Raw genomic sequence first — 27,062 nt, forward strand, 5'->3', positions numbered from 1 at the left:
AGCACCCCCAGTCCCCTCCTGATACCCCAACCTCATCATCCCTGGGGGTTTGAACATTCATCAGGCACGGGTGCCTGCCAACTGCTATATGCCAACCTGTGTCAGGGACTGGGAAAGGAGATTTCTTAAAAAAAATTTTTTTCTAATGTTTATTCATTTTTGAGAGAGACCGTGAGTTGGAGGGGGGCTGCATAGAGAGACGGAGACACAGAATCTGATTCAGGCTCCAGGCTCTGAGCTGTCAGCACAGAGCCCAGTGTGGGGCTCAGACTCACGAACCACAAGATCACGACCTGAGCCGAAGTCGGATGCTCAACCGACTGAGCCACCCAGGGGCCCCTGGGAAAAGAGATTTCTAAATGACAAAAATCTCAAGCCCAAGAAGCAACCTGGATATTGTCCTTTCTGGGAGGGATTGGGCACTGGGAAGGCTGCCTGGGGTAGAAGGAAGATCCCAGCTCTCTCCTGGCTTTTGCTTCAGCTGCCTCCTCTCTTCTATTAGCTTCCACTGGTCCTCTCCCCCCCTACCAACCCCTCCCACCCCCCAAGGGAAATGGGACATTCTTAGAATTCTTACAGGCTCACACAAGCCCTGATTCTCTGCCACTTCCTCCCTCTGTTGGGGAGCGGGGTGGGGTTCAATAAAGCCAGAGGCCCGGGCAGTGTAACCCCTTCATGGCTGGACCACTTGGAGCTGGATTCTGGGCCCTGAGACTCCTTTGGGGGCAGTTTCTGAGCCTCGGCCCCACCCGGCAGAAGTCTGGCTGAGCCACGTCTCTTCCTAAGACTCTAGTAGCCTAGCATTCAGTGAGCATTGGGAGTTGGTGACAGCAGCCAGCCTTGTCCTTGTTTCTCGGCGTTTTCTCAGCCTGATGCCCGAGTCCTAGGCTAACTGTTCTCACCCTCTTCTGGGGAGGCTGCGGTAAGTGGGGGTGGGGACTCCTGGAGGTGTTGGGGTCTCTGGGGGCGGTAAAAGATGAAGCACCTCTCCCCGGATGCTGCTTCCACAGTGCCCAGGCAGAGGCTCCTGTCTCTGCCCTGGCCCCCAGCCAGAGAAGCAGACTGGCCTCTCTCTGTTTCCCCAGGCTTTACCGCCCCAGCCTCTGCCCTGCCCAGTTGACCTTTGGCCCAGCTGGGATGTTACCTCGGAGGACTCAGAGGACTCTGAATGAGAGCTGAAGCTCTGGGGGGATGTGTGGCCCGGCTGTGTCTCAGGCTGTGTCTCACCTCCGCTGGGAGTGGGCAGAGTAACACCCTGCCAGAGGCGCTCACACTCCCTCAGCCAGCGTCTGCTAGCAGTTGGTCCGGACCCAGCAAGCCTGACGAGGTAATTCCAGGATAAGCCAGATGTAGTAGGCTCGGCCTGCAGGGAGCACCCTCAGGGCCTGTCTGAGCTTCAGTTTCTCCATGGTTACACATTCCCACCCAGGGATGCTGGGCCCCTAGACCAAAGAGTACTGAGCACCTGCCACGTGCCAGGCACTGTGCCCGCGTCCCCTCTCATTCCTTCCTGTTTGCTTTCTGCCTCTGGCCCCATCCTCCAGTGACATTCAGGTTCCTGAATCTTGGGGTTTGCCAGGGTGTAGCTTTGCCCCCACCCCCATCCTGGCCTTGCTTTGTGGACCTCAGGCCTGGCTTCCCTCCTTCTCAGAAGTAGCGTCTGCTCAAGACCCACGGGGGCAGGTGATCTCTCCCCGCCCTTTGCCAGGGAGTTGGACCCCTCCCCCCCTCAGTGAGCGAGAGTGTATGAGTTTGTTGTGCAGGGAGGCTTCTGTGTTCTGCCTCTTTCTGGCCAGTCCCTGAGTCAGGATCTTGCAGGGGGTGGTCAAGAGAGAGCAGAGGGCTGTCAGTCATTCCCCGGTTGGCTTCTCAAGACCGAGATTTTAAAATGTTCCGGAAAGGGACTGTAAGCAGCCAAAGGGCCTCTTCTGTTTCTCTCATTGCACTAGGCTTGTTTTGGGGTTAGGCAGCAGAGAGAACCCACGCTAGATCACAGCCAGCCTGCTGGGCCGTGATGGACCCCCCGCAAACGTACCCTTAAACACGTGCCTGCTGCGGATCCAGACACATACGCTTTCTCCTGGTGTGGGGCCGGGGAGAGATGCCAGGGAGTCAGACTGAATAGGTTGCATCTGTGTCATACTTCCAGGCACAGCCGCCCAGGCATTGCCATGGCAAGGGGGAGGTGCGCCTTTCCGCTTTTGCACAATGGCTCGTGGTACCAGAACCACTGTTCCTCAGATTCTTTCGTGAAACGTCTAGGTGGGTGGAGTGAGCCTGCTCCCTTGGGTTAGAGGAATATTTACACCCTCGATTATTTGTTTTGTAAACCACATTTTCCGAAAGTGGGGCTCATCTGTCCGCATGCACGAACCTGCCCCCTTTCCTCCATGCAAATAGTGTGGGAGTGTGGAGGTCAGAGGTGGGGTGGGGGTGGGAAGAAATGTGCCTGCGCCCTCCTCCTTGGGGGCCACGAATCAGTGCAGGCTGCACACCCGAGGCAGAGTTGCAGACCAGGGGAACCAGGTTTGGGGATATCAAGTGTGGAGGTGGACATGGGTCAGGGAAGAAAGGGGGAGGCGCTCAGATGCCCCCTTCCCGGGAACTCTTCACTGACTACAGGTTTCAGGGTCCATCCTTCACAGTTTCCTTGAGTTGTGTGATGCGGGGCTGAGGAGGCTGGAGATGGCCCCGGCACTGGAGAACAACTTGACTGTGGTCCTGCTCCTTCCCTCAGGTCTCAGAGTGTGGGGTCTGGGTGCTCAAAACGTCTCTGGATTCTGCCAGACTGTGTCGAATCCCAGCTGCTCTTGGGGATGGGGTATTGGTGGGCAAATCTAGGACTGGGGTCTGGGGCTTTCCCACTTCCCTCTTTCCTGCCTCTGATTGGGAAAAACTGGATCAGACGTGTCAGGAAGTAGGTGTAGCACCCGGAGTGGGAGTGAGAGGCGGGTATGTGATGTGTGTTTGGGATGGGGCGGCAGGTTCAAAGGGGCAGCCACAGTGGCCAAATGCAGTCTCTTCCCCCGCCCCCACCCCGACTCATTCCCAAAGCCTTAAATCCAGAGATGTCAGGGCCTCAAGGAACCTCAGAGATCACCTTGTTTCTGAACGAACCCGTTTTATAGATGAGGAAACTGAGGCCCAGTGTTTCCATGCCTTACCCAACTTGGCAGAATTATTTCTCTTTATGTATTGCCATCAGGGACTGGTACCAGCTTTGATTTTGCATCTTGCAGCCTGAGGGCTGGTAAGTCCCTCTTCAAGTCTGGCCTCGATCCTTCTGGCTGCTTGTGTTTTTCCTCTGGTCAAACAATGCTTCCTTGTTGCTTCCTATCCCCACCATTTCAGCCCCTCAGGCCTGGGGGACTGGTAAGAAACTGGGTTAGAAAGGAGCCCTCCCCGCCTGCCCACGGGCAGTGTTCCCAGCGGGAGAATCAGCAGCTCCTTCCAGAGGCAGGATGTAGGGGCTATTTTTTTTTCCTTTGGTAAAACCAAAGGCTCCTTGTTGCTTTTGTTGATGTATTTTTGTTCCTCCTTGAACAAAAAGCTGTGGTTTTTTGAAGGGGTCCAAGGCTGGAAGGGGCAAGGTTGCTTATAGAAAGGGGGTGCTGAGCTTTCGGGATCTCTGGTCTATTCTGGCTCAGCCTCTGGAATGCAGCTAATGGCAGGAGCAGGAGTGGGGCTGTGCCTTATATGCTGTCCCTGTCACCAGTAGCAGGAGCCTCGATATCCTCCCTGTCCTCAGAGTCCTGAGCAGGAAGGTAACTCAGGGGTCCTTAGTCAGAGGACCCTTCTCCTGCATCCCTGCGCATCACTGTCTGCACTCTTGAGACACCTGCTTTGGAAAAGTTTTAATTAAAGGAGGAGGTGGCTTCTGACTGAGACCCCACAGGGTCTCTCTTGACGCCCCAACTTGGCAACTGGTTGGGTTTGAAAGATAAAGTACTTTATTCTTCACCCACCCCGCTAAGCACATCTTTCATTTCCCCAGGGCAGCCTCCCCCTAGATAGCCGGGCAGCTGTGGTGGAGGGGAGTGCACTGGGCAAGGTCTTTGTCCTAGACGCTGAGCAGCAGTTTCTCTTTCTGTAAAATGGGCACAATGATAATGCCTGCCTTTTCTAACCCAAAGCCTTGTGGCAAATCTCAAGAGATGATGTGCACAGGATACAGTCTATCAAGAAGTCACTTGGTATGCCTGTAAGTTCTCCCGGAGGTCTAGGCTGCTGCCCACTGCTGCCTGATTACCCTCCTGGTCCCTGTTCTTGCCCTCATGGATGCTAGGTCCCTTTCCCTGCGCCTACCCACCACCCCCCCATCCCCGGCTTCCTGTCCTAGTGAACTTGGACTGTGTCCATGCCTCTCTCTTCCCCAGAGCAGCTGATGCTGCTGTCAAGGGTGGGGAGGGGCATCGGCAGAGGGCCCACTGCCTGGAATAGTTAACAAGGGGCTGGGTGCAGGCTGGCCCACAGACGGGACAAAGAGCAGCTGTGCTCTGCACCAAGCTCCAGGTAGGGTTGGGACACCCAGCTCTTCCCTCATCCCCTCAACCGTGATGCAGTCTGTTGGTGAGGCTGGGGTTCCGTCAGGGTCACTAGCTGGGGTGGTAGCCCCTTGTCTGCCTCAGCACCCACACTGGCACACACACACCTCCATTCATCCCAACTGGGATCTGAGGGTAGCGGGTGGTGGTGGCGGGGTGGGGGGGGGGGTAGCTTCAACCTGAGAACAGAGAGGGAGGGAAAAGGTAGAATTCCCAGCAATTGTTTCTGGAAGGAGGTCAAATCAGTTGCAGCCCTCTTGGAAGGCAGTCATGTTGGTGGGGGAAGGGCACAGCACCGATGTTTGTGCATCCTTCCTTCTGAAACGCACCCGTGGCACCTGTCTTCCTCACCGACATTGTCTATAAGGATCCTGCATTCACAGCCTCCTGGTTTTGGCCCTCATGAGCTACTCTGCAGCTGAGGACACCCTTGCTGTCTGCGCCTCTTCCCCCACCCCCACAGACTCTCTCTGTCTTCCTGCTCTGCCGCTCTCCTGCCTGGAGCTGAGGATGGGGTTGCCATGGGAACCTGAAGCGCAGTGAGCAGGGGAAGGGAAAGAGAGGGTTGTCTCGCCAGGGCTGGGGGCTGTGGGGAGGGGACAGGGTTGACCCAGTAGGAGGAATAGATGTCTGCCTGCCTTCTTCTGGCTTAGGGTTGGGGCTCCGGGGGGCAGGGTAAGAGATTGGAGGTTCTGGAGCTCCTCTTTAATCTAGTTAATCTAATGCAGGATTAAAGTCTCCCCCACGTCCCCCCTTCCTGCCAGATTAAGCTGCATGAACATCTAGGCTGGTCTCCCCTCCCTTCTGATGCGATTGGTGCTCTGGCTGTCGGGGGCTAAAACCTGGGGGTCATGATGTCTCCAAAGAGAGGGTGATGAATACCCGACAATCCCATCCAGAGGCACTCGCTGCCTGTTGGGAGGGTCTCCTGATGCCCTTCTGGTGGCCTGTTGGAGATGTGTGAATGTGGCCTGGAATGTGGGCTGTTATGCGTGGATCTTCTGGCTCCAGTGGCTACGGGACGTGCGTCACTGCAGGGGGCCCATCTATGTATTCATCGTGTGTGAGGAACAACACAGCGTGTATGCTGTAGGAGCCTCAGAACTGCAGTGGGGGGGGTGGGCGGTGCATGTCAGGTGCACGTGTCTGGCTGTCCTTGGGCCACTGGAACAGGAGCTCCATTTTAACCTTGTACATTCAGGGGGTGCCTGAGTGGCTCTGTCCCTTAAGCAGCTTTTTTTTTTTTTAATTTTTTAAATGTTTATTATTGTTTAAGAGACAGAGAGAGACACTTTTTAATTTTTTTTTAACGTTTATTATTGTTTAAGAGACAAAGAGAGATGCAGCATGAGTGAGGGAGGGGCAGAGAGAGACAGACACAGAATCTGAAGCAGGCTCCAGGCTCTGAGCGGTCAGCATAGAGCCCGATGCGGGGCTTGAACCCGTGAACTGTGAGGTCTTGATCTGAGTTGAAGTCAGACGCTTAACCACCTGAGCCACCCACACGGCGCCCCAAGCGGCGGACTCTTGATTTCAGTTCAGGTCACGATCTTGTGGTTTGTGAGATTGAGCCCCACGTCGGGCTCCATGCTGACAGTGCACCTGCTTCTGATTCTCTCTCCCTCCCCCCACTGGCGCTTGCTCTCTCTCAAAATAAATCAATAAACTTAAAAAAAAATTTTTTTTTAAATTAACCTTGTACATGTAGGCAAATTAGAAACCCCAGGTTTGCAGATTCGCTCCAGAGCACATGTGTTTGCTGAGCCTGCCAGCCTTCCCCCCCCCAGATGCTAAGCAGTGCTATCTCAGAATTGACCTTTCAAGTTCCGGGCCACAGCTGCTGGGATGTCTTCCTCGTGGTGCCCTTGCTTCAAGACCTCACCTCTCTCTGCCACAGGATTCTCTACCTGCAGATGCTCTCCTCACCATACCCCGCACCCCGTGACACCTTCAGAAGGGCTCTGATCTGGTGGGAGGGTCATCTCTGAAGCCTTCCTTGCCAGGACCTCAGGGTTAGCCAGTTCCGCTGGAGATCTTACTTGGATCCCTCCTGCTGTTATCTTTCTAGTCTCTAGGAACAGACTCCTGGTTGATCCTCCCCTTTTCTGGAACTGCTAAGCAATTTTGAATGGAGCTCCTCAGCTGTGGGTGGCCCTAGCTTCCTGCAGCTGGGCCAGGCCTGGGGACCGGGCCGTAGCCTTAGCCCCATAGTCATCCACGGGCCATTTCTGTTGCCAGCTGCAGGCACCTGTGTTTGCTTTTCAGTCTCATCCCTCCCTCCCTCCGCGGGGGGAGCTGAGGGCCTGAAGTGACCTGGGAGCCAGGGCCCAGGTGTGGCAGTGGAGGCTGGGGTGGGGGTGGGGGGACAGAGCTGGAATCACCTAGGTCCAGGACAGTGAAACCAGCCCAGAAGCAAAAAGGATTTGCCAAAGTCACCCAGAGAGTCAGTGGCAGGACCAGAGTCCAGCACTGTGTCCATTCTGGTCACACACTCCTCCTCACCTTGGTTTAGTTGTGCAAATCCAAAGACCTACCCTTCACAAGTGGTGGCTCACAGGGAAGTTATGTGTTTACAGGTAGCACTGGTTCAGGGTGGTGCCAGCAAGAACCTCCCAGCTCTGGGGAACACACAGGAGTGGCGGGGAGGGGGGGCGCTCATTTCCGGCTCTAGGGCGCATGTCAGCCCACTGGGATGAAACATGCCTGGAAGGAAGCAATCTGTCTCTTACCTGAGGACAGCGTGTGAATCGGAGATCTGCAGGTGGTCACAGTCGTGGTGAGGTGTGGTCACCCAGGGCTGCAAAATAGCGGACCTCAGCTCCTTTTCAGAGAAGCCACTCACTAGTCCCTGAAATAGTTGGGACCCATGTGGCCCCCTAGACATTTCACATACCAGCACATACCCACAAGCCACAGTGATTCAGCGCTACGTCTCCTCTAGCTGGTTTGCTGGGGGACTTCGTGATGACCCAGTGGGATGTAGGAGATCCAAGTTCTAGTCTTCGTCCAGCTTCAGTGCCTGATGTGACATTCATGTATCCAACAAATGTTCGTTGAATACCAGGTACTGTTCTAAGGAGTTTGAGGTTAATCAGTGGACAAAAGAGACCAAAAACCCCTCGTTTCCTGGAGAAGTAGAGAGAGGACAATAAACCGATGTGATAAAGAAGTTAATTATGATAACGGATAAGTATTAAGTGCGTGGTCCCAGCATGCTATTTCCTCCTCTGGGATATGAGGAGGTATGACTGCATGATCCTGGAGGTCACTACAGGCTTGGCTTTGAGGGCTGCCCGGATTCCAGCTACCTCCAAGCCAGCCCTCTTTCTGGGGAACAGGCTCCCGGTCTGTCCCGTGTCTGCCAGTTGGAGGGTTTGGCTCAGGATGCTGGGCCCTGGGGAGACTGGGTGCAAACTTAGATGCTACCACTTACTGGCTGTGTGCCTTGGCCACATTGTTCGACCTCTCTGAGCCTCAGTTCTCCCTTCTGTCAAAGTGGGAAAATAGGGCATTTGTGAGGATTTGGTGAACTAAGTAAGGCACGAGGAAAACATCAGCCTTTGTTACGGTGTTATCTGGCGCTTGAGGGCCTCAAGCTGACTTTCTGAGTCCAGCTGATTTCTCATCTCCAGTTAAGTTAGCCCTTGTTGGCCCTTTGAAACACCACTCTGGATGTGTGCATTTTCTTTCTTTCACCACCTCCCCCCCATATGTATGTCCCATTCTCCTTTACTTCTTCCTTTTTTTTTCTTAAGTTCTTATTTTAATCATCTGGTGTTCATCACAGGTGCACTCCTTGGTCCCCATCACCTATTTTACCCATCCCCCCACCCACCTCCCCTCTGGTAACCATCAGTATTCTCTATAGTTAAGAGTCTGTTTCTTGGTTTCTCTCTCTCTCTGTCTCTCTCTGTCTCTCTCTTTTCCTTCTTTCCTCGTTTGTTTTGTTTCCATTCCCTTTTACTTCTGTCTCCATACCCCTCCTGCCCTTCCTCTGCTTGGTCCCCATTTCTGGTTTTAGCTGAAAGCTTTGTCCTGACCTCTGCTCTATTGTCTCCCCAGTCTAGTTGGGCCGTCCTGGGTGGCCCAGGCCACTCAACCTCCCTGCACACGAGATTCTAAGGCATGGATTATCCCCAAGTAAGGGTCATCCGAAACCCTCAGACACTGTCCCTAGGGCCTCCCTTTGGCTCAGGACAGTTCTCCATGGCCAGCCGGCCACTCGGGCCTGATGTTGTCTTCCCAGTTCCGCCCCGGCTAAATCTGAGAAGCGCTTGCCTCCCCTCAGCCAAGGGTGATGCACATCGTGCTCGTGCTGCTGGGGCAGGGACAGGGGCTGCTGGCAGAGAAGAGGAAGTTTCCAGGAGAGTCATGTCTCTGAGAAGCCAGGAGCCTCCTGCCCCTTCTCCAGAGTGACCTCTACTCTGTTTTCTCTCTGTCCTGCAGACACTACCCCAAGCAGTCCTTCACCATGGTGGCTGACACCCCGGAAAACCTCCGCCTCAAGCAACAGAGCGAGCTCCAGAGTCAGGTGAGGGGGCGGGGCTGGCCCTGCGGCCTGACAGGGAGGGAGGGCTGTTGTAACCCTTGGATTTGGCAAGGGCTCCTTCCCCCTGTGGTTACGAAGCAAGGCCAGGGTGCTGAAATCCTGGTACTTGCCTTGTCTCCCTGCCCCCACCCGGGCACCAGTTGCTTCTTATTTCCTGCCTTTATCAAAGGAGTGGAGGAAGGCATGCCCCCTCCTCTTTCTACCTAAAGTGGGCTGGGGAGGTATCGGTATCTGATTCTTTCTGCTCCAGGAACTATGGTGTGGTCTCTAAAGCCCACTTCCTCCAGGAAGCTGTTTCCTTCTCCCTCCTCTCCACTCAAACCCGCCCCCCCCCCCCAAAGGAAGGGACTCACTTCTCCAGGCTGGTGCCAGCCTGAGGTCAGTCGGCTCTTTATGGCCATGTCTCCGAACCTCCTCCACCCCTCAGAGGGCCGCTGGGAAAGGGGCCTTGCCCTGGGGGCCTGTCCTACCTTTGTCTCCTTGGGCCTGATTTTCTTGAGCACTTGCTTTGTGGGGAGTGGTGCGTGCCATTGGTGGGGGGGGGGGAGGGGGGAGATGGATTGGTGCCCCAGGGAGAACTCAGTCTTTAGGGGACACTGAGGAATAAGCAAAGGATCCAGAGCCCTGAGACCTGAACAGGTCACTCTCCCTAGTGGTCTGGGAGGGCTCCTGGGACAAGCCTGGGCTGGACTGTGAAGGGGGGGCAGGGCAGGGCGGGGCTTCTGCAGAGACCCCCTGAGGGACTTAGCCAAGTGGGCAGGGTGCCCAAGGCCAGGAACATGTTGGGAGGTCCCCCTGAGCCACAGAGGGGGATCTCTCCTGATCCCTCCGGAGTGGGGCTCCTGCTGTCTGATGTTAACATGACCTCTCTGGGGCCCTATCTCCTAGTAGGTCGCGTGAAGGAGGACCAGCCCTGTGCTGCCTGGGGCTGTGGGCGCACTCTCTCCCTGGCTCCTCCCGGCAGCTGTGAGGAAGGTGCTGTTTTTCCCGTGGTGCAAGATGAGGAAACAGAGCCCCAGAGATATTAGGGGGCTTGCTAAGATCAGACAGTGGTAGTAGGGGTAATAACACTGTGAACCACTAACTTGTTGAGCCTCTGATGCCCTGGGCATCGAAGCTCCCTTAGTTCTCAGCCTGTGCGTCTGGCAAGGTCGCTTCTAAGGTCACTTCTACTTTAGGGAAGAGGGAAGGGATGCTGCTGACTTTGAAGGCCGGTTTATCTAATTCTGAGACTTGTGCTCTTTCCCGTTTTCCACCCAGCTCCCTAAGGAACACTGTCTCCACTTTGATACTAAACACGATAGTTCCTCGTGCTGCTGGGAACATTTATAGTTCAGCAAGTGCTTTTAGTTACTTTGCCTCATGGATCCTTGACCCCACTCTGGGGGATATCAGATGAGGGAACTGAGGCTTTGCCTGTTGACACGCCCAGTAAATGAAGTTGCAGGATCTGGCCTCTGGTTTTTCCACTCCCAAGTACAGTGACCTTGACCATGTACAGCCCTGGTGAGGCCTGAGGCTCAGGCCTCCCCTGTTTCCCACAGCAGCTGGGAGCAAGTAGGGGAAGCTCGTTTTTCCCTCAGCAGCAGCTGACATCTGCCAGCCCAGAGGCGGACCCTGCTTGGCGTGAAACCTGTAGTTAAGGGAGAGCCGGTATGGATACCAGACCCCGGCCAGCTGAGGAGGTCAGGGTGGTCCAGCTGGCAGGGAGAGGGGCTGAGGCAGCTCTGGGGCCTGGGCCTAGTCTACACAGGGAAGATTTTTGGCCAGACCCTCCTTGGTCAGCCGCGTGCTACCTCCCTGGCCTCCCAATCCAGTAGAAGGCCCCCTGGGGCCAGAGGTGGAGGGGGCTTCGGGGGGTGGGTAGGCCACAGCATCCAGGGAGACCCGGACTCCCCCCACAGCTTGAGAGGGACGGTCAGATCCCCCATTGGTGGGGGCCCCATCAGAGGAACCTGGAAGAAGAGGTATGGGGAGGGGACATTAGGTCTTTGGAAAGGTGTGGGTCCAGAGGTGTGAGAGTATGTGCACACGCTCAGGCAGAGGCCAGGGCAGACACACACATACACACACACACACACACACACACACACACACACACCTACTCTCAGGAGGAGAAATTCAAACCCTATTAATTCTCTCAGCCTTTGTCAGTCCCACAAAAGCACGGCTGTAGCTCTTTTTGCCCCTGGAACCAGATCCCTGAGGGGGGGGGTCTGTAGGAGGAAGCGCCCGGTGCTCAGGCTCCAAAGGTTCCTCTGCCTTTGCTCCCTGCTCCCCAGGGGCCTGGCCTGCTGCTCACCTCCTGGGCTCCTCCTGTCTCTCGGGCAGGCTGAGGACCTTGTGAGAATGGCGGTCATTCTCCATGCGGTCCTCGCTGAGGGCCAGGCCCTGACCTCATTTAATCCTTATGACCACCTGATGAAAGAGAGATTGTTTTGTCCCCATTCTACAGATGGGGACACAGGTTTAGAGAGGCTAGGCCCCTTGCCCAGAGCCCAGTGACAGAAGCAGATTTCAAACCCTTTGCTCTTACCAATTCTGTAGTCTGACGTGGTGCCCAGCCTGGTACTCTTGACCCACAGGATGCCGTTACCAGTGGTGGGGGACAGAGAGAGCGAGAGAGAGAGAGAGGGAGAGAGAGAGAGACAGTGTGTGGACACACATGCACACACACACACAGACACGTGCGCGCATGTGCGTACTGGAATACAGATTCCTAGGCCCTACCCAAGAGGTTTCTGGTTGGTAGTTCTGGGCAGGGCCCAGGAATCTGCATTTTGACTGCCCTGGTGATTCTCGTGAGCCTTTTGGACATACTCAGAGCCTTAGAGCTGGGCTGGGGGGCAGGCAGGGAGTGGGTGGAACTGACCCCAGCTCTCCCCTTGCTTCTGCCGCGTGGGGTGTGAGTCACGGAGTCGGGGCTCTGGACTGGGGTAGGTGGCGGGTGGGGGTAGGGCCCCTGCCTTCTTTGCAAGCCTGGTTCTGTCTTCCTTCTACCTCGCCCCCAGCTCTGTGGTCTGAGCCTGGCCGCTTTTCTCTCATAGCTTTTTTTCCCCTCCCTGGTAAAATGGGGACAGCAAAGCCCAGTCACCTGGAGGTCCGGGGCTGGCCGATGCACTGGGTTTGGAAGGGATGAGTGGGCCTGACCGGGGGTGGTGACAGGTTCTGGCTCCTGTGGCTGCTATGGGGGCAGGGCCTGCTAGAGCAGTCTGTGGCTGGCAGGAAGGGAAGTGGGAGCCTCCTCTGCCTACCCTGCCCCACCCCACCAGGGTGTCAGTTGGTGTCTTTCCAGGGCCCCTTCCTGGTCTGGGTGCGTGTGTCTCAGCCCTCTCCTCTGGAAGCCGCTGGTGCTATTTCAACTTTATTTGTTTTCCTGTCTCTAGTTTGGTTCCCAAAGTGGTACTTTGGGTGTCTGGGACACCTGGAGCCTCCCTTGTGGAGGAGGTAACCACAGAACTGACCAGAAATGACCTTCTGGGTGGTCCTGCCCGGGCCTGGCTGAAGCAGGGAACGGGAGACTGGGGCCCAGCTGTATCCCCTACCCGAGGTAGCTCTCCCACCTCCAGCCCCCAGGCTGAGCAGAGAGGCGACATCTTTGGGGTGGGGTTGAGCTGGGGGTGTCTGTGTGGCCCTCTGAGGCCCTGCAGAAGTGCAAAGAGAATGCCTCTTTCATTTTTTCCCCCATCTCACACCCCCGTGGTGCTGGGCAGTCCCAGCACAGAGTGAGAAATGCCCTGAGGCACAGGAGAGTGTGGTCTGTGACCAGCACAGGAGGCAGCATACTGGTGTCACTCTAATGTTTAGAGATTTATTTTTGAGAGAGAGAGAGAGAGAGAGAGAGAGCAAGCACAAGTGGGGGCAGAGAGAGAGAGAGAGAGAGAGAGAGAGAAAGACACAGAATCTGAAGCAGGCTCCAGATTCCAAGCTGGAAGCGCAGAGCCTGATGTGGGGCTCGAACTCACAAACCTTGAGATCGTGACCTGAGCCAAAGTCGGACGCTTAACCGACTGAGCCACCCGGGCGCCCCACTTCTGTCACTCTTACCTAAACCAGCTGAAGGTCAGATCCTGGGTCTGCCACCACTAGCTGTGTGACCCTGGGCAAGTTATTTCACCTTCCTGAGCCTCAGTGTCTTCATCTGTAAAATGGGGCTTACCTTTCTCCAAAGGTTATTGTGAGGATATTAGTATATATTAGGCATTTAGAACAGTTCCTGGCATAGAGTCAGCACTCAATAAATGTTCACTATTAACTATTCTCCTGGAAAGGAGAGGAAATGGAGCCTGGGCACAATGAAGCTGGGGAGTAGACACAATGACCTTTTCATGATTGCTTCCAGCACTGACTTTTCCATTAGTTCTCCTCCCCATCTGTGTCTGTCTAATTTTAAAACTGATTTCTTTTCTGTTAGAAGGGGGTGGGTTACATCGTATGGGTGCCCAGCACATAGTAGGCACATAGTCGGTGGAAATTGTCGGTATTGTATTTTTTTTTTCCAGAAAACAATTTTTTTTTTTTTTTAAGTCACGATCTTTTATGTTACGTCAGCAACGCAGTTAAGTTCTAAATTATGCTGTTGGGAGATTTTGTGTTTGTTCAGTTCACTCACCACTCATGTGACAAACACTTATATTTGTACCTCCTTTGCTCGGGCATCAGATCTGGCCCCGCCTTGGGAATTTCCAGGATGGGAGGCCCAGGCAGTTCCTAGGCATGGAGTCATCCGCCCACAGTGCTGAGTTGTACCCTGACCCTACCAACAACTAGGCTGAATGACCTTGGGCAGGTCCCTTCCCTCCGAGACCCCCATCATGTTCTGGCGAGCCATCCCAGATGAGGGCAAACACTCCTGCTTGGGTGACAAGGAAACCCGGACTGCTCTAGGCAGCGGGGCCCTCCCCGAATTCCTGGCTCTCGACCTTTTCCCTGTGCACCCACTCCAGCACCAAAAGGCCTCTCAGAGAATGTTTCTCACCTTGATTCTTCATAATTAAGGCCTGCACGAACATAAAAATGGTCACAAACTCCAGAGCTGGGTGGGCTCTTAGAGATCAGCTGGCCGGCCCCCGGCTCAGGGGATTCCAGAGAGGGAGACTGACTTACCTAGTGACATACAGCAAAGAGGTGCCGAGCCCAGACCTCCCTCCATCCTTTCTCAGCCCCCATTCCACCCCAGCCCCGCCCTATCTGGCTGCCTGTGCCAGGAGTGAAATGAATTCTCCTTCCCCGGCAGGGAGGGAGAGGCAGTTCCTGAGCTTGGGAACTAGCTGATGTCATTGTAGTGTCGCCATGGCAATTATTCCCCTGGATTAGGGGCCTGACCCTTACAAGGCCAGGAAGTGGAGGAGAGAATGGAGGTCTGGCACTTGTTCAGCACTTTTAACGTTGACAGAGCACTTCCACGCTTGCCCTCTCAGTGGGTATTGAGCCCTGCCTTGCTTCAGGATGCTTCAGGATGCAGTTGCTGTGTGAGGGCCACTGTCTGTAGTCTGTACCATTGATTGGAATGAGTGGTACTATCCCCATTTTACAGATTGGAAACGGAGGCTCAAGAGGTTAAGTCATTTGCCCGAGATCGCTTAGCAAGTGGGAGACTGCGCCCGTGTTAGAACCAGCTCCCTCTGGCTCTTTGCCCATGCTCGGTGACGGGAAGCCCCCCTCTCCATATTTTAACTGATTCCTGTGACAGCCCTTTCACGGATGAGGAAACCGAGGCCAGAGACCTTGGATTTGGGGCTTCTGCATCTGGAGCTGTAATTTTCTGGCTCTAATGCTTTCCCCTCCCTAATGCCCCTTTCCCAAAGGGTCCCTCTACCTCCAACACAAAAAGTTGCCCTGCTGCTCCAGGTCTTCCTGGAAGAGGTGATGCTGGAGGCAGTTCTGGGCCCTTGGGGTGGGTCAGTATCTGTATTTACTGCATTAACTTCCAGTCTGATGGGAACTAGCACATCCAGGCCTTTGATTTCAGTCTGGATCAGAACGAAGGAGCTTCTGAAACCTTTTTAGGATGAAGAACCCCATGGATGGGTAAGCTGGGCTCCAGACAGTGGACAAGGACCTCTGACCCCTGGGGGGTGTGCAGAGGAACTGACAGGTGTGGCCACAGATTTATACGTGTGTGTCGTCGGTCGGGTCAGGGTGCAGCTCAACCCTGTGGCCAGATGTCTCCATGCCTGGGAGCTGCCCGGACGTCCCATCCTGGAAACTCCCGAGGTCCTGGGCCTTGTGTCCTGGGCTGACCTGCTTCTAGGACAGTGGAGCAGCCCCCATGGAGGAAATCCAGGCAGCTGGTGGGGTTGGAACAGCTGCCTTCTGAGGGGGACAGTGAAGCCTCTGGAAGCCGAACGGTTCTCTGTCCCATGGGCATTCCCAGCCTCCATTCTGTGCTTCAAACCCCCCAGGAGAAAACAAGATATTTTTCATATTTCAATTCTATTAGTGTTCAGGAAGTCCTTTCGTACGTCCGACTTGAGCCCCTCTATACTTGAATTTCTGTGGATTTCTCAGAAGAAGAAGGCAGTGGTGGGGTGGTAGGAAGCCTGTTGTGAAGTCCTGTCTGTCCCCCGCCAATTTCATCCCCTCATGTGGCATTGACCTTAGAAGCGGGCCTGGCAGTCTCCAGGAAGCCGCCAGGCCTGTCAAAGACGCATTGATGGAGTCTTCGAGTGGCTGTCTCACTGCCCTTCTCTCTGGGTGCTAACTCTGTCTCTTGGCACAGCCTTCATTCAGCTGGTCGCTTAAACACTCCTCCGGGCTCTCAGTGGGTAGGGCCACATCCTGGCTGGGGCTGTCTTTGGAGCTCTGGAAAGAACCTTCTTCCTATAGCTTGCAGGCGGGATAGGCTAGCGGTGAAGGGTCAGGAGTCCGGCAGATGAGAGTTTGCACCATGGTGGCTCTGGACATTTATTGCCAAGTTGTGTGACCTCGGCAGGGGACTTTGCCTAGCTCTGGCTCAGTTTCTTTATCTGTAAGATGGAGCCAATAATAGAACACGGTAAGACTCACATGAGAGAATTCACGTAAAGCACTTGGTGCTCGGAATGCACTGAATACGTGTTAACGGGTTATTGTTAGCGGCCTAACACTTCTTGGCTAAGGCTTCCGCTTTGCGTTTGGGGGTGGGTGATAGATGTCGCTGCAGGGGGATTTCTGGTCGGGATCTCTCTCCTGGCCGGTTGCCGCCTCAAAGGTGGCCACAGGCTGGGGCCCTCTCTGCTGCCCCTGCCTTCACTCGAATCCCTTTCCCCTCCTTGGTCCTCCAGGTGCGCTACAAGGAGGAGTTTGAGAAGAACAAGGGCAAAGGCTTCAGTGTGGTGGCAGATACACCGGAACTCCAGAGAATCAAGAAGACCCAGGACCAGATCAGTAACGTATGCTCCCCTGCCTGCCGTGGAACCTGCACTGACCTGCTGCCCTCCCTGCTCCTCCCCTCCCTGCCGGTCTGGCAGGCATGAACGAGGCCAGTTCGCCGCTGTTCCCCGGCCCTTCTGGGTGTGCCTGGGTGGCAGGCGCTTGAGCAGAGGGAAGAAGGGGTGTGAGGTTCCCAGAGGCCTTTTTTTCTGTGCACCCGTATTCCCCTGTTCTGCCCTCTGCCCACAGAGCATGTCTGCCTTGAAAGCACCATACTTCTAGGGGTACGTGGACAGGATGGGCCTATGTGCTACATCACTCCCCACCCTCTCTGAAGTTTTTCCTTTGTTTCATTTCCCCTCCTGGCTATGGTGGGTGTCAGGGTCCAGACTGACTGTTTTGTCTAAGCACAGAGGTCATAACTGGGTGGCAGGGGTGGGGAGGGGCCAGCCTCCCCCTCGTCTGTCTCTGGGTGCTGACATTGCAGTCATTTCCGCCCTCCCTCGGCCTCCTCCCCCACCTCGGCCTGCTCTTCCTTCCTGTGTAAAAACCCCAGCTGGCTTTGCTGGCTGGCCCCATACCCCCTGGCCTGGCCCTCCTGGGCTGGGGATGGTCAGCCGTGTGTGGCTAGGGCAGGACTGGGTATAGAGAGTGGGTGGTAGATCGATGGGCCCATGACACCTGTGGCCAGGGGATAGGCATTGGTTTCCTGCTTGGTAGAGCCAGCGGCCAGCAGCCAGTGCAGCTCTGCCTTTGTGGGGAGGCTGCCTGAGGGGTTTTGGGTATGTGGGGGCGGAGCGCTGCTTTGAGCCACAAGCACAGAACATGGGCTGCGGACCCGTACACAGGGTCCTGGGGCACAGAGTTGCAGTGTGGGCCAGCCTCGTCTGGGAGGTCCTACGAATGGACGCCTCGGCAAACAGTTGTCTTTATGTCTAGAACAGGGAGGGGTCAACAGGTTGCCCAGTGTCCCTCTGGGCTGAGGGCCTGGGTGCCAGGTGGTCCACCTGGCGCTCATCCCTGGCCTCCACAGGCCTCCCCCTTCCTCCCCCCGGCCTTCTTGATGGGGCTGTGCTGGGAAAGGGCTCCACAGCGGCTCCGGTGGATTTCAGAGCCAGAACCTACCCCGGGAGCACCCATCACGCCCAAGCCCATGGCTTTCAAACTTTGCAACCTACGCTACGAAATACATTTCACATAGCGACGCCCCAAACGGGCACGCTTGTTTATTTAGAGAGAAAAGCAAGTCAAGACTTACGTGAAAGAATCCTTACTACTTGGAGAGCGTTCAGATATCTTCTGTTTTATTTTATTTTGTAAAGATGCTCGTTGCAGACTTAACCGAACGGGTAACAGAGCGGGTTTTGCCACGAGGCTGTTGCCCTGCAGTTTGAAATTTGTGGTTTGAGGAAATGGAGCGCTTCCTTTGGGCTGGGAGGGCTCTAATCCACACCACCACCGCCGCCACCCCTCCCCTGGAATACACACATAAATAAAGCCTGTTTCAGTTGCTTCTTTATAAGCCAGGGCCTGGCCGCACACCCTGGAGCTTCCCTGCTGGTGCTGCCCAGACCGTCTGGAGGGTAAAGAGGGTTAAAGAAGGTCTATGCCTTCCAACTCTCCACATGGCAAGTGGGAGGGAGGGGGCAAAGCCTTGGGCAATGGGGAAAACCTGGAATGGCTCACAAAGCTGGCATCCTGACTCCCCAGCTTCTGTGGCTTTCCACTGCGAGGACACGTGCTGTCCTCCACAACCCCAGCTCCCCAGCACATCCCCTCATTGCTTCCAGCCTGTGGCTTTTAGAGGGCAGAAGACGAGCAAGCCCAGTCATCTCTGCCTCCCTCTCTGGAAGGCTTCCAGAGTATTCCCTACCCAGTTATTGGAGGTGTTAATATCTGAGGAGCCCTGGTAACAGAACTCACTGTGGCCAGGACACCTACACCTAAGGAGATAACTATCTTTTCGTTAACCACAGGGCTGCAATTAGCTGATTGTCCTCTGCTCTGAGTTGGGGGAGGTGACTTGAACCTGACCCGATTCTGCTTTTGCAGCTTTAGCTGGGACCTCTGAGGTGTGACCACGAACCTGGAAGACGCTTGGTTTTGGTGAATGCAGTTAGAGTCTGTCAAATGTGGGCCTCCAAACACCTATGCTACAATCACGTGGAAAGGTTTATTAAAAATGCAGACTCGGGGCGCCTGGGTAGCCCAGTCGGTTAAGTGTCCGACTTCGGCTCGGGTCATGATCTCACAGTTGGTGAGTTCAAGCCCCGCATCGGGCTCTCTGCTGTCAGTGCAGATCCCGCTTCAGGTCCTCTGTCTCCCTCTGTCTCTGCACCGCCCCTGCTTGCATTCTGTCTCTCTCCCCTTAAAGAATAAACATAAAAACAAAAACACTGAAAAAACTTCACCAAGCCCTCGTCAGAGGGTGTCAGGCCTGGCCGCCTCCCGAACTCTAAGGGAACTTGAAGCTATGCTTAGAGCCATTGCTCAATTGTCCCAACCTCCAGAAGAGTTTTGGGAAAAGATAGTGTTTAGAGCCACACCTTTTGTTTTGTATCCAAAATAGCATCCTGTGTATAGTTTGTCACTCACTTCCCAGGTTAGCTGTTTCCAGGGAGGTCAGAGCATCTTGCAAAGAGATGAGATTTGCCTCCCTGGAGGAATATGCTCCAGATTAGAGGATTTACAAGCAAGAGCATTTTGAAAAAGTGGCTGGTCTCCCCCGGTGGTGTTTCAACACTTTGGACGTGTGTGGTCTGTCATCCATCAGATCAGTGTTGTCAATGTTATTCTCATTTCTGTAAAGGCAGACCTGTCTCCTTTCCACCTTGTGGCTAAAGAAGAGGCAAAGAGGAAAGCTTGGTTGAAAAATTGGGCCGTTGTGGGTACTGACAATGTGTGGAAACTTTTGAGGCAAGGTGCTGGTAAGTTATACTTCTGGGGTGATTGTGTCTTCATGAAAGGCATCAAAAGCGTTGAGAGGCCAGGGATGGCCTCTGGGACGCAGTGTATCCTTCTGGAATCCTGGCCTTTGGTCATGAGCTCTAACGGTTGTAAGGGACTGGGGAATTTTCGTCGTGGACACCCTTTTTCTGGGAGCCCCTGCCTAGTAGAGAAGCTCTGCTTGTATTTGCCTATGTCTCTACTTACATATTGATTTTCTGTATACAATTCTTTTCTTTTTTCTGTGAAATGTAACACCCGGTAACACATGCAGCAAACCTCTGTGTGTACTGATCAGTCAAGAAACAATATTACTGAACTCCTCTTACAAGTTTTCAAAGTGTTAAAAACATAATTCTCCTGCAGTGAGCACCTATCATATATTTCAGTTAATTATGCTGGAGGGCAGGAAGGCAGAGGTGATGCCTCCTCGGTGAAAGAAAGTGCTGGATACAGTTAGATACAGAGCTGGTCCATGCCCTGCCAGTATCTGTAGAACTGGTTAATGTTCTACAGGACCATAAAACCATAAACTCTGGGAATATCTTTGCCAGGGGCAGAAATGCTTTGCCTTTCTATTAGTTAAAAATAATCAGCAGGGCTGGGCACCTGGGTGGCTCACTCAGTTAAGCATCCAGCTCTTGGTTTCGGCTCAGGTCAGGATCTCACAGTTCGTGGGGTCGAGCCCCACATCGGGCTCTGAGCTGACAGTGGGGAGAGCCTGCTTGCGGTTCTCTCTCCCTCTCTCTCTGCCCCTTCTCTGCTCGCTCTTTCTCTCAAAATAAATAAACATTAAAAAAAATAATAGCTGGCAGTGCATATTCTGTAAGTTAGCTTCAGTCTTTAGAATCTGGGTATAATCAGTAGTAAATGGTATAATCAGTAGTAAAAATTCCATCCCCAGGGTCAAATGACCTGGAGGCAGGCTTGTGGGACAACCCTCTGGGGTAATTTTTGAAAACATGTGCTGTTCTTTTCTTTATAAGTTTAATATGGAACCATGCATTTCTAAACACTATAGTTTTGGTTTTCCTGACTTTGAACATCTAGTAGGTATTCTTTTTGTGTCTTTCTTCCATTGGTCGACAGGACCTGAAATTTCAAAGATTCAGGCACAGGGCGCCTGGGTGGCTCAGTCGGTTGAGCGTCTGACTTTGGCTCAGGTCACGATCTCATGGTTCGTGAGTTTGAGCCCCGCATCGGGCCCTCTGGTATCAGCGCAGAGCCTGCTTCAGATCCTCTGTCTCCCTCTCTCTGCCCCTCTCCCACTTGTGCACACTTGCTCGCTGTCTCTCAAAAATAAACAAAACACTAAAAAAAAAAAAAATTCAGCTACGTATTTGCGTGTAGCTATAGTTCACTCTTTTTCATCGCTGGGTAGTGTTCCGTTTAATGCTTATACCAGCATTTGATTGATGCTGGTGTTTGTGTGGAGTGGAATTGCTGGGTCTTAGAGTTTACGACCCTTCACCTTACCAAGTAATGCTCGTCTATTTTTCAAGTAGCTGTACTGACTTACCCTCCCGCCAGCAGTGATGAGAGAGTCTCCACAGCTCTACGTCCTTAGACTTACTCATTTTAGCCATTTTGATCGTATATCATGGTATTTCACTGCGATTTTAACTTGCCTTTCTCTGATAACTAATGAAGGTAAACAGATTTACATTTGTTTTACTTATTTATTTAAAAAAATTTTTTTTAATGTCTATGTATTTTTGAGAGACAGAGACAGCACGAGCAAGGGAAGGGCAGAGAGAGGGGGGGACACAGAATCTGAAGCAGGCTCCAGGCTCTGAGCTGTGAGTGCAGAGCCCAACGTGGGGCTTGAACCCATGAACCATGGGGTCATGACCTGAGCCAAAGTCAGATGCTTAACTGACTGAGCCACCCAGGTGCCCCTATCTTATCTTATCTTATCTTATCTTATCTTATCTTATCTTAGAGAGAGACAGAGAGAGAGAGCACAGGCTGGGGAGAGGGAGAGAGAGAGAATCTCAAGCAGGCTCTATGCTCAGTACAGAGCCCGATGCGGGGCTCGATCCCACAACCCTGGGATCAGGACCTGAGCTGAAATCAAGAATCAGACGCTCAACCAACTGAGCCACCCAGGCATCCCAAAGATTTACGTTTGTTTTAAAAACAAAATGTTATTAGTCTGTAATCGGGAACAATATTGCACGGTAGTTGAGAAGCAAGGGTGTGATGTTAGAGCTGGATTCCGATAACCCACCAGTTACCCACCTCCGAGCGTCAGTTTCCCCACCTATAAAATGGGGGTGAGGGTGCTACATAGTTGTAGGGCTGGCTGAGAAAAGGAAATGAGTAATCCATGTAAGGGCACAAAACAGGCCCTCAGCAAGTGGGAGACGTTATAAAAAATGCACCCTGGCTGCTGAGTTGCTGATTCCATTCAGAGCCTATGTTCCCCTGTTGACCATGACGTAGAATCATGTGGCAGCATCGTGGGGAGTCAGACCTTGGTTTTCCACCAGCGTGAGGAGAGCAGGGGCTCAGAACACAGAACGTCAGCTAGCAGAGAAAATGGGTTTCTGTAGCTTTGGAAGGGACCCCCAGCTGGTCACCCCAGAGTCCTGGCTAGCAGGGGCCTGGGCCCCTCAACCCACATGCACTTGGATCTTCTGGGCACAGAACAGGGTGTCCTTCCACGGTGGCCCACAACAGTTCTTAAGCCGGGGATCTGCTGACAGCTCTGGGCTTGTGGTGGCCCTTCCTTCGGGGCTTTTAGAAGGTCAGAACTTTGCCGCATGTGGAGCAGGGACCAGCCAGACCCCCAGAGTCTGGAAAATGTTTCTTTCCCTTTCGGATGTGCGAACACCCTTTAACCTGCCAATTTGCTTCTCCCATCATTCGGTGGGTTGGCAGAGCAATGACAGAAGTTTCTCACTTGCTGGGGGAACGGAGGGAGAGGAAGTGGGGAGTAGTGGCCCAGGTGGCCCAGACAGAGGGACTGTACCCTGCTTTTCTCAGGCCACTTATCCCTGCCATGCTGCCTCTCCTTCCCTCAAAGTTAGGGGGACCTTATGCTCGTCATCCCTGTCGCAAGGGAAAGGCGTGCTTACTCATAGTTATTCCAGAACAAGAAGACATGGCCTGGGAAGAAGGGCAGACTTGGGCCTGTGGTCACCCTGCTCCATGCCTGCCCTCAGGAAAGGACCCGTGTAGCTGTGACTTTGTCCCTGTGTCCCTTTGTCCCTTATTGAGTAATGAAAGCTCTGTCTTGGGAAGGCATTTAACTTCTGAGCACATTTTCCTCTTCTGTAAAATGGGAATTAAAGTGTACCTGCCCAGCTTCTTTTTTCAGGGGGACTATCCCCAGGGCCAAGGGAGATCATGTGCAGAGAGGCTTTATGCACTCAGTGTGAATCGCTGAGCAGATGCGAAGGTTATTAATATTAACAGTAGCAGGTGATATGTGCATGGGTGCTGAGGAGGGTTCCTTTGTGTTCGGGCTCGCCACGCCTCCATCCACCTGGGGCAGCTGGCCCTCATGTTATCAGTATTGACTCCTGTAGTGGCTGTGTCAGGAGCAAGGTCGATTCTACCAGCTACTTGTGGAAACACGCCCCCAGCACAGGCCTCTGTCCTCTTCCACACATGCACTTCCCCTTCCCTGGTCACTGGCTCCTGGGGTCAGGCGTCTTTTCCTTCACAGAAAGTAAACACAGGAAGCTGACCTTTCTAACCCCCCAGGACAAAAGTCGGAAGGGCAGTTGCCTTGCGTGCCTAAAGGCCTCAGGAGGGCTGGCCCCTCTCCTTATCCCCCTCCCCACCAGTGGACAGGGGTCACTGAGGGAGTGGGGCTCGGGGACACTTGCCTTTTGCTCTTGTCTTAGGAATCCAAGAGCAGGGCGCTGGCCCTGTGTCTGAGAACTTCACCCCTGGGTGCCCTTCTGGGTGGGAGTTGAGGGAACCCAGGGGTTTTCAGTCCGGCCAAGACTGGCTGCCTCCCCCTGAGGAATGGGCTCAGCCCATTTTGCCATTTGGGTGTGAGTCCCCCCCCCCCCGGGGCATGACGGGAAGGGGCAGGGCTGGTCCTGACCCAAACCCCTAAGTGAGGCCCTGCTGCCTTTCCAGAGGACGGCCAGAAGGGACTGCCCCGGGCTGGGACAGCTCCTATCAGGCCTTGGGGCACAGAATCACTAGTTCCTTCTGCCCCAGATAACAGGGCAGGCTTTGCTCTCCTCCCTTCCTTGATGAGGAGGGAGGACCCTGCATTTCTTGTCCTGCAGCCTGGGATCCTCAACAGAGCCCGGTGAGGTCACACCCACAGAGGCAGAATTACCTAACGCTGAAGAGCATAGGCCCTGGAGTCTGCGTGATCTTGGACAACTCACTCAGCTCGTCAGTGCCTTGGTTTCCTTCTTGTGCGTTAACTGGGGACCGTCACATCCCCCCTCGTAGGTGCTGACAAGTTAAAACGAGCCCATGGTGCATCACCCGTAGCACAGAGCCTGGCGCCCGGCAGGTAGTCAGGGAACAGGAGTTGTCACCCTGCAGCAACACCGGAGGTAGACACCGATGCCCTCTCTTACAGAGGTGGAACCTGAGGCCCAGCAAGGTTAAGCAGCTTATCCAAGGGCACACAGCTGGCGTGCCTCCCACAAGGACCTGGCTCCCTCTGCCTGTAGCCCTCGGGGAGTCTCTCCTCTCCTGGGAGATCTGAAGTGGCAGGGAGCTTTGGTTGGTTTGCTGTGAGTCCTTCACCCGGCACTTTCTCCCGCTGCAGATAAAATACCACGAGGAGTTTGAGAAGAGCCGCATGGGCCCCAGCGGGGGCGAGGGCCTGGAGCCTGAGCGCCGAGATTCCCAGGACAGCAGCTACCGGCGGCCCCAGGAGCAGCAGCAGCCGCCCCACCACATCCCCACCAGCGCCCCGGGTGAGCCTGAGGCCTGTGGGGCAGAGGACCTGTGACCGGGCCGGCTGTGGGATGGGGAGGAGGTCAGAGAGAAGCCTGGTCTCCGTGCACACACAGGCACCTGTTCACGCACACCCTCAGATCCATCCCACCAGGGGCATCGAGCACCGGGGTCAGGGTCTATGCCGGCTCCCCAGCATGTTGGTAGAGACACAGCCCCTGCTCTAGAATATGCAACACTGACACACAAGCCTTTGAGGAGTGGGGGCCGAGCCAGGTTGGGGGGGGGGGGGGGGGAAAGGACCGAAGGGGGGTTGGGGGGGGGGGGGGGGGGGACCCGGGGGGGGGCGGGGTTGGGGAAAGGGTTTTTGGCCCCCCCCCCCCCCCCCCCCCCCCATCTTCCAGTTTACCAGCAGCCCCAGCAGCAGCAGGTGGGACAGTCTTATGGTGGCTACAAGGAGCCTGCAGCCCCGGTGTCCGTACCGCGCTGTGCCCCAGGCGGGGGCGGGGTGAGTAGCTCTGGCCAGAGGGAGAGGTCCTGGAGCTGGGAGGTTGGATGGGGCCCGGGAAGCCTGAGGAGGCCAGAGGTGGATGGGCAGGTGGACATTGCTCAGCGATTCTCCTTAGAAACCCCACCCAGGAGGCCTGGCTTTCCCTGACCTTTGATCCCAGCTCCTGTCGTCATCTGCAGGCGATAGGGACCTCAGCCTCTGATCAAGGAAGTGTGCTTAGCGGACTCAGCCCTGGGCTGGGATTGGGGCCCTGCGTTCGAGCTCTGGGTGTACCTTGCGCAAGTTACCTCTCCCTGCCTGGTTTCCTAACTCCGGCTGCCCAGGAGCACACAAAGTACCTTTCTGTTTGGAGCCTTCCAGACCTAGGCCATGCTCCCCACCCTTCATGAGGATGACCCACCCCCATGTCCTTCGGATCTCAGCTTGCCCCTGCCTCTGAGGGGCCCTCCCCAGCCCCCCATGTCAGCTGGATCTCCCCTGACATCTCTATCACTCCCCCCGGTGCCCTTCAGAACACTTTTCCCAACTCAGAACCGTTCTGTGTGTTAACTTCTGTGTGCCTCCCCTGCTGAATGTGAAGCTCTGTGGGGGCAGGGCAGTGTTCCTTGGGTTCAGCTACCGTGAGCCAGGCACAGAGCGGGCCCTCATCGATACTGCCAAGTAAACGACGAGTAAAGAGTAGGAAGTAGGGCAGGATCAGGCTTCCCAGTCCTTCGAGTCGAAGTGGCCCGTCTGTAAGTCCTGATCCTTATCCCATCGAGGGGGCTGCTGAGCCACTCATACCACTGAGCTCCTGGCTGAGCCCAGCCCCTCTGTGCTGGGTTCCTGGGAGCTCGAAGCTGCTCATGTTGGAGCAAGAGAGACAATACCTAGAGAGGTAAAATAGCCCTGAGATACATGTCCTCCTGGAGCCTTATGCCCTGGGTACGAGGAAGTAAACAAGGGAGTGTCCGTGCTGCGTAGGGTACCGGGCAGGACCGAGAAGCCGTCTGTGGGATTAGATTCCAGATAGACCAGCCGGTCCTTCAAATACTTGCGAAACCTATCTTGGACGTGAGGGATTTGGCCCTGACTAAAAGACCACGTTCCTGCAGTCTTGGTGCTTACATTCCAGTCAGGGAGGCAAACGAGGCAGTAAAATAAGAGGGTATATATATAAGGTCGGATGGTGGCACGTGTTGTGAAGAAAAAGACAGCAGGGTGATGGGAAGGAAAGCAGCAAAGTCCTCAGGATGATGAAAGGGTGAATGATTCAGGGAAACTAGCGACTGCAAAGGCCCTGGGGCCAGCAAGAAGGCCAAGGCGATTAGAGGAGAAGAGGGTAGGAGATAAGGTCAGATCATGCAGGGACTTGTAGGCCACAGGAAGGCCTTTGCAATTAGTGAGCTACGCAGAGTGACAGGTTTTGGTTTATGTTTTTAATTTTTTTTTTTCTTTCACGTTTATTATCAAGAGACAGAGAGAGGACAGAGCATGAGCAGGGGAGGGGCAGAGAGAGGGGGAAACACAGAATCGGAAGCAGGCTCCAGGCTCTGAGCTGTCATCACAGAGCCCAGTGAGGGGCTCGAACTCACAAACTGCGAGATCATGGCCTAAGCCGAAGTCGGGTGCTCAACCGACAGAGCCACCCAGGCGCCCCTTGGTTTATGTTGTTAAAGGATCGCTCCGGCAGCTGTGTGAGAAGAGGCAGTAAGAGGTTGAGGGTGGAGGCAGGGAGGTGGGTGAGGAGGCTGTTGTGGGAAGCAGGCATAGCTGGCATCAACCCAAGAGATAGAGACAGACTTGGTGATAAGAGACCAAGGTCACTTCTGGGGGTGGGGGGGGGTGTGTGACCACTTATCTCACAGCCTTTGGGGCTGATGGAGCTGGTTTCTGTGGCTTGAAAGACGGTTTGAACTTTGGTGCTAGGGGTACCCGGCTGGCTCGGTTGGTAGAGCATGCAAGTCTTGATCTCGGGGTTGTAAGTTCGAGTCCCACGTTAGATGTAGAGATTACTTAAAAATAAAATCTTTAAAAAAAAAAAAAAAACCACAACAAAAAGAGGGGCACCTGGGTAGCTCAGTCAGTTGAGCATACAACTCTTGATTTTGGCTCAGGTCATCATCCCAGGGTCATGAGATCGAGCCCCGTGTCAGGCTCTGTGCTGAGCGTGGAGCCTGCTTAGGATTCTCTCCCTCCCTCTCTTTCTGCCCCTCTCCCACCCCCCATTGTGAGCACACGCCGTCTCTAAAATTAGAAAGAAAGAAAGAAAGAAAGAAAGAAAGAAAGAAAGAAAGAAAGA

The 27,062-nt window shown here is 54.4% G+C and overlaps 1 protein-coding gene across 2 annotated transcripts in view; it reads left to right on the forward strand.

Moving 5' to 3' along the window:
* Positions 1-27,062, forward strand: part of LASP1 (LIM and SH3 protein 1) — a 50,726-nt gene that overhangs the window by 19,855 nt on the left and 3,809 nt on the right. For both annotated transcript variants that reach the window (XM_049635909.1, XM_049635908.1), the window contains exons 3-6: positions 8,991-9,075; positions 16,359-16,466; positions 24,140-24,290; positions 24,675-24,778. In XM_049635909.1, coding sequence (XP_049491866.1) covers positions 8,991-9,075; positions 16,359-16,466; positions 24,140-24,290; positions 24,675-24,778 — 448 coding nt within the window. The remainder of the gene's footprint in view (positions 1-8,990; positions 9,076-16,358; positions 16,467-24,139; positions 24,291-24,674; positions 24,779-27,062) is intronic.

This window comes from Panthera uncia, chromosome E1 (genome assembly GCF_023721935.1).
Source record: "Panthera uncia isolate 11264 chromosome E1, Puncia_PCG_1.0, whole genome shotgun sequence".
NCBI classification, from domain to species: Eukaryota; Metazoa; Chordata; class Mammalia; order Carnivora; family Felidae; genus Panthera; species Panthera uncia.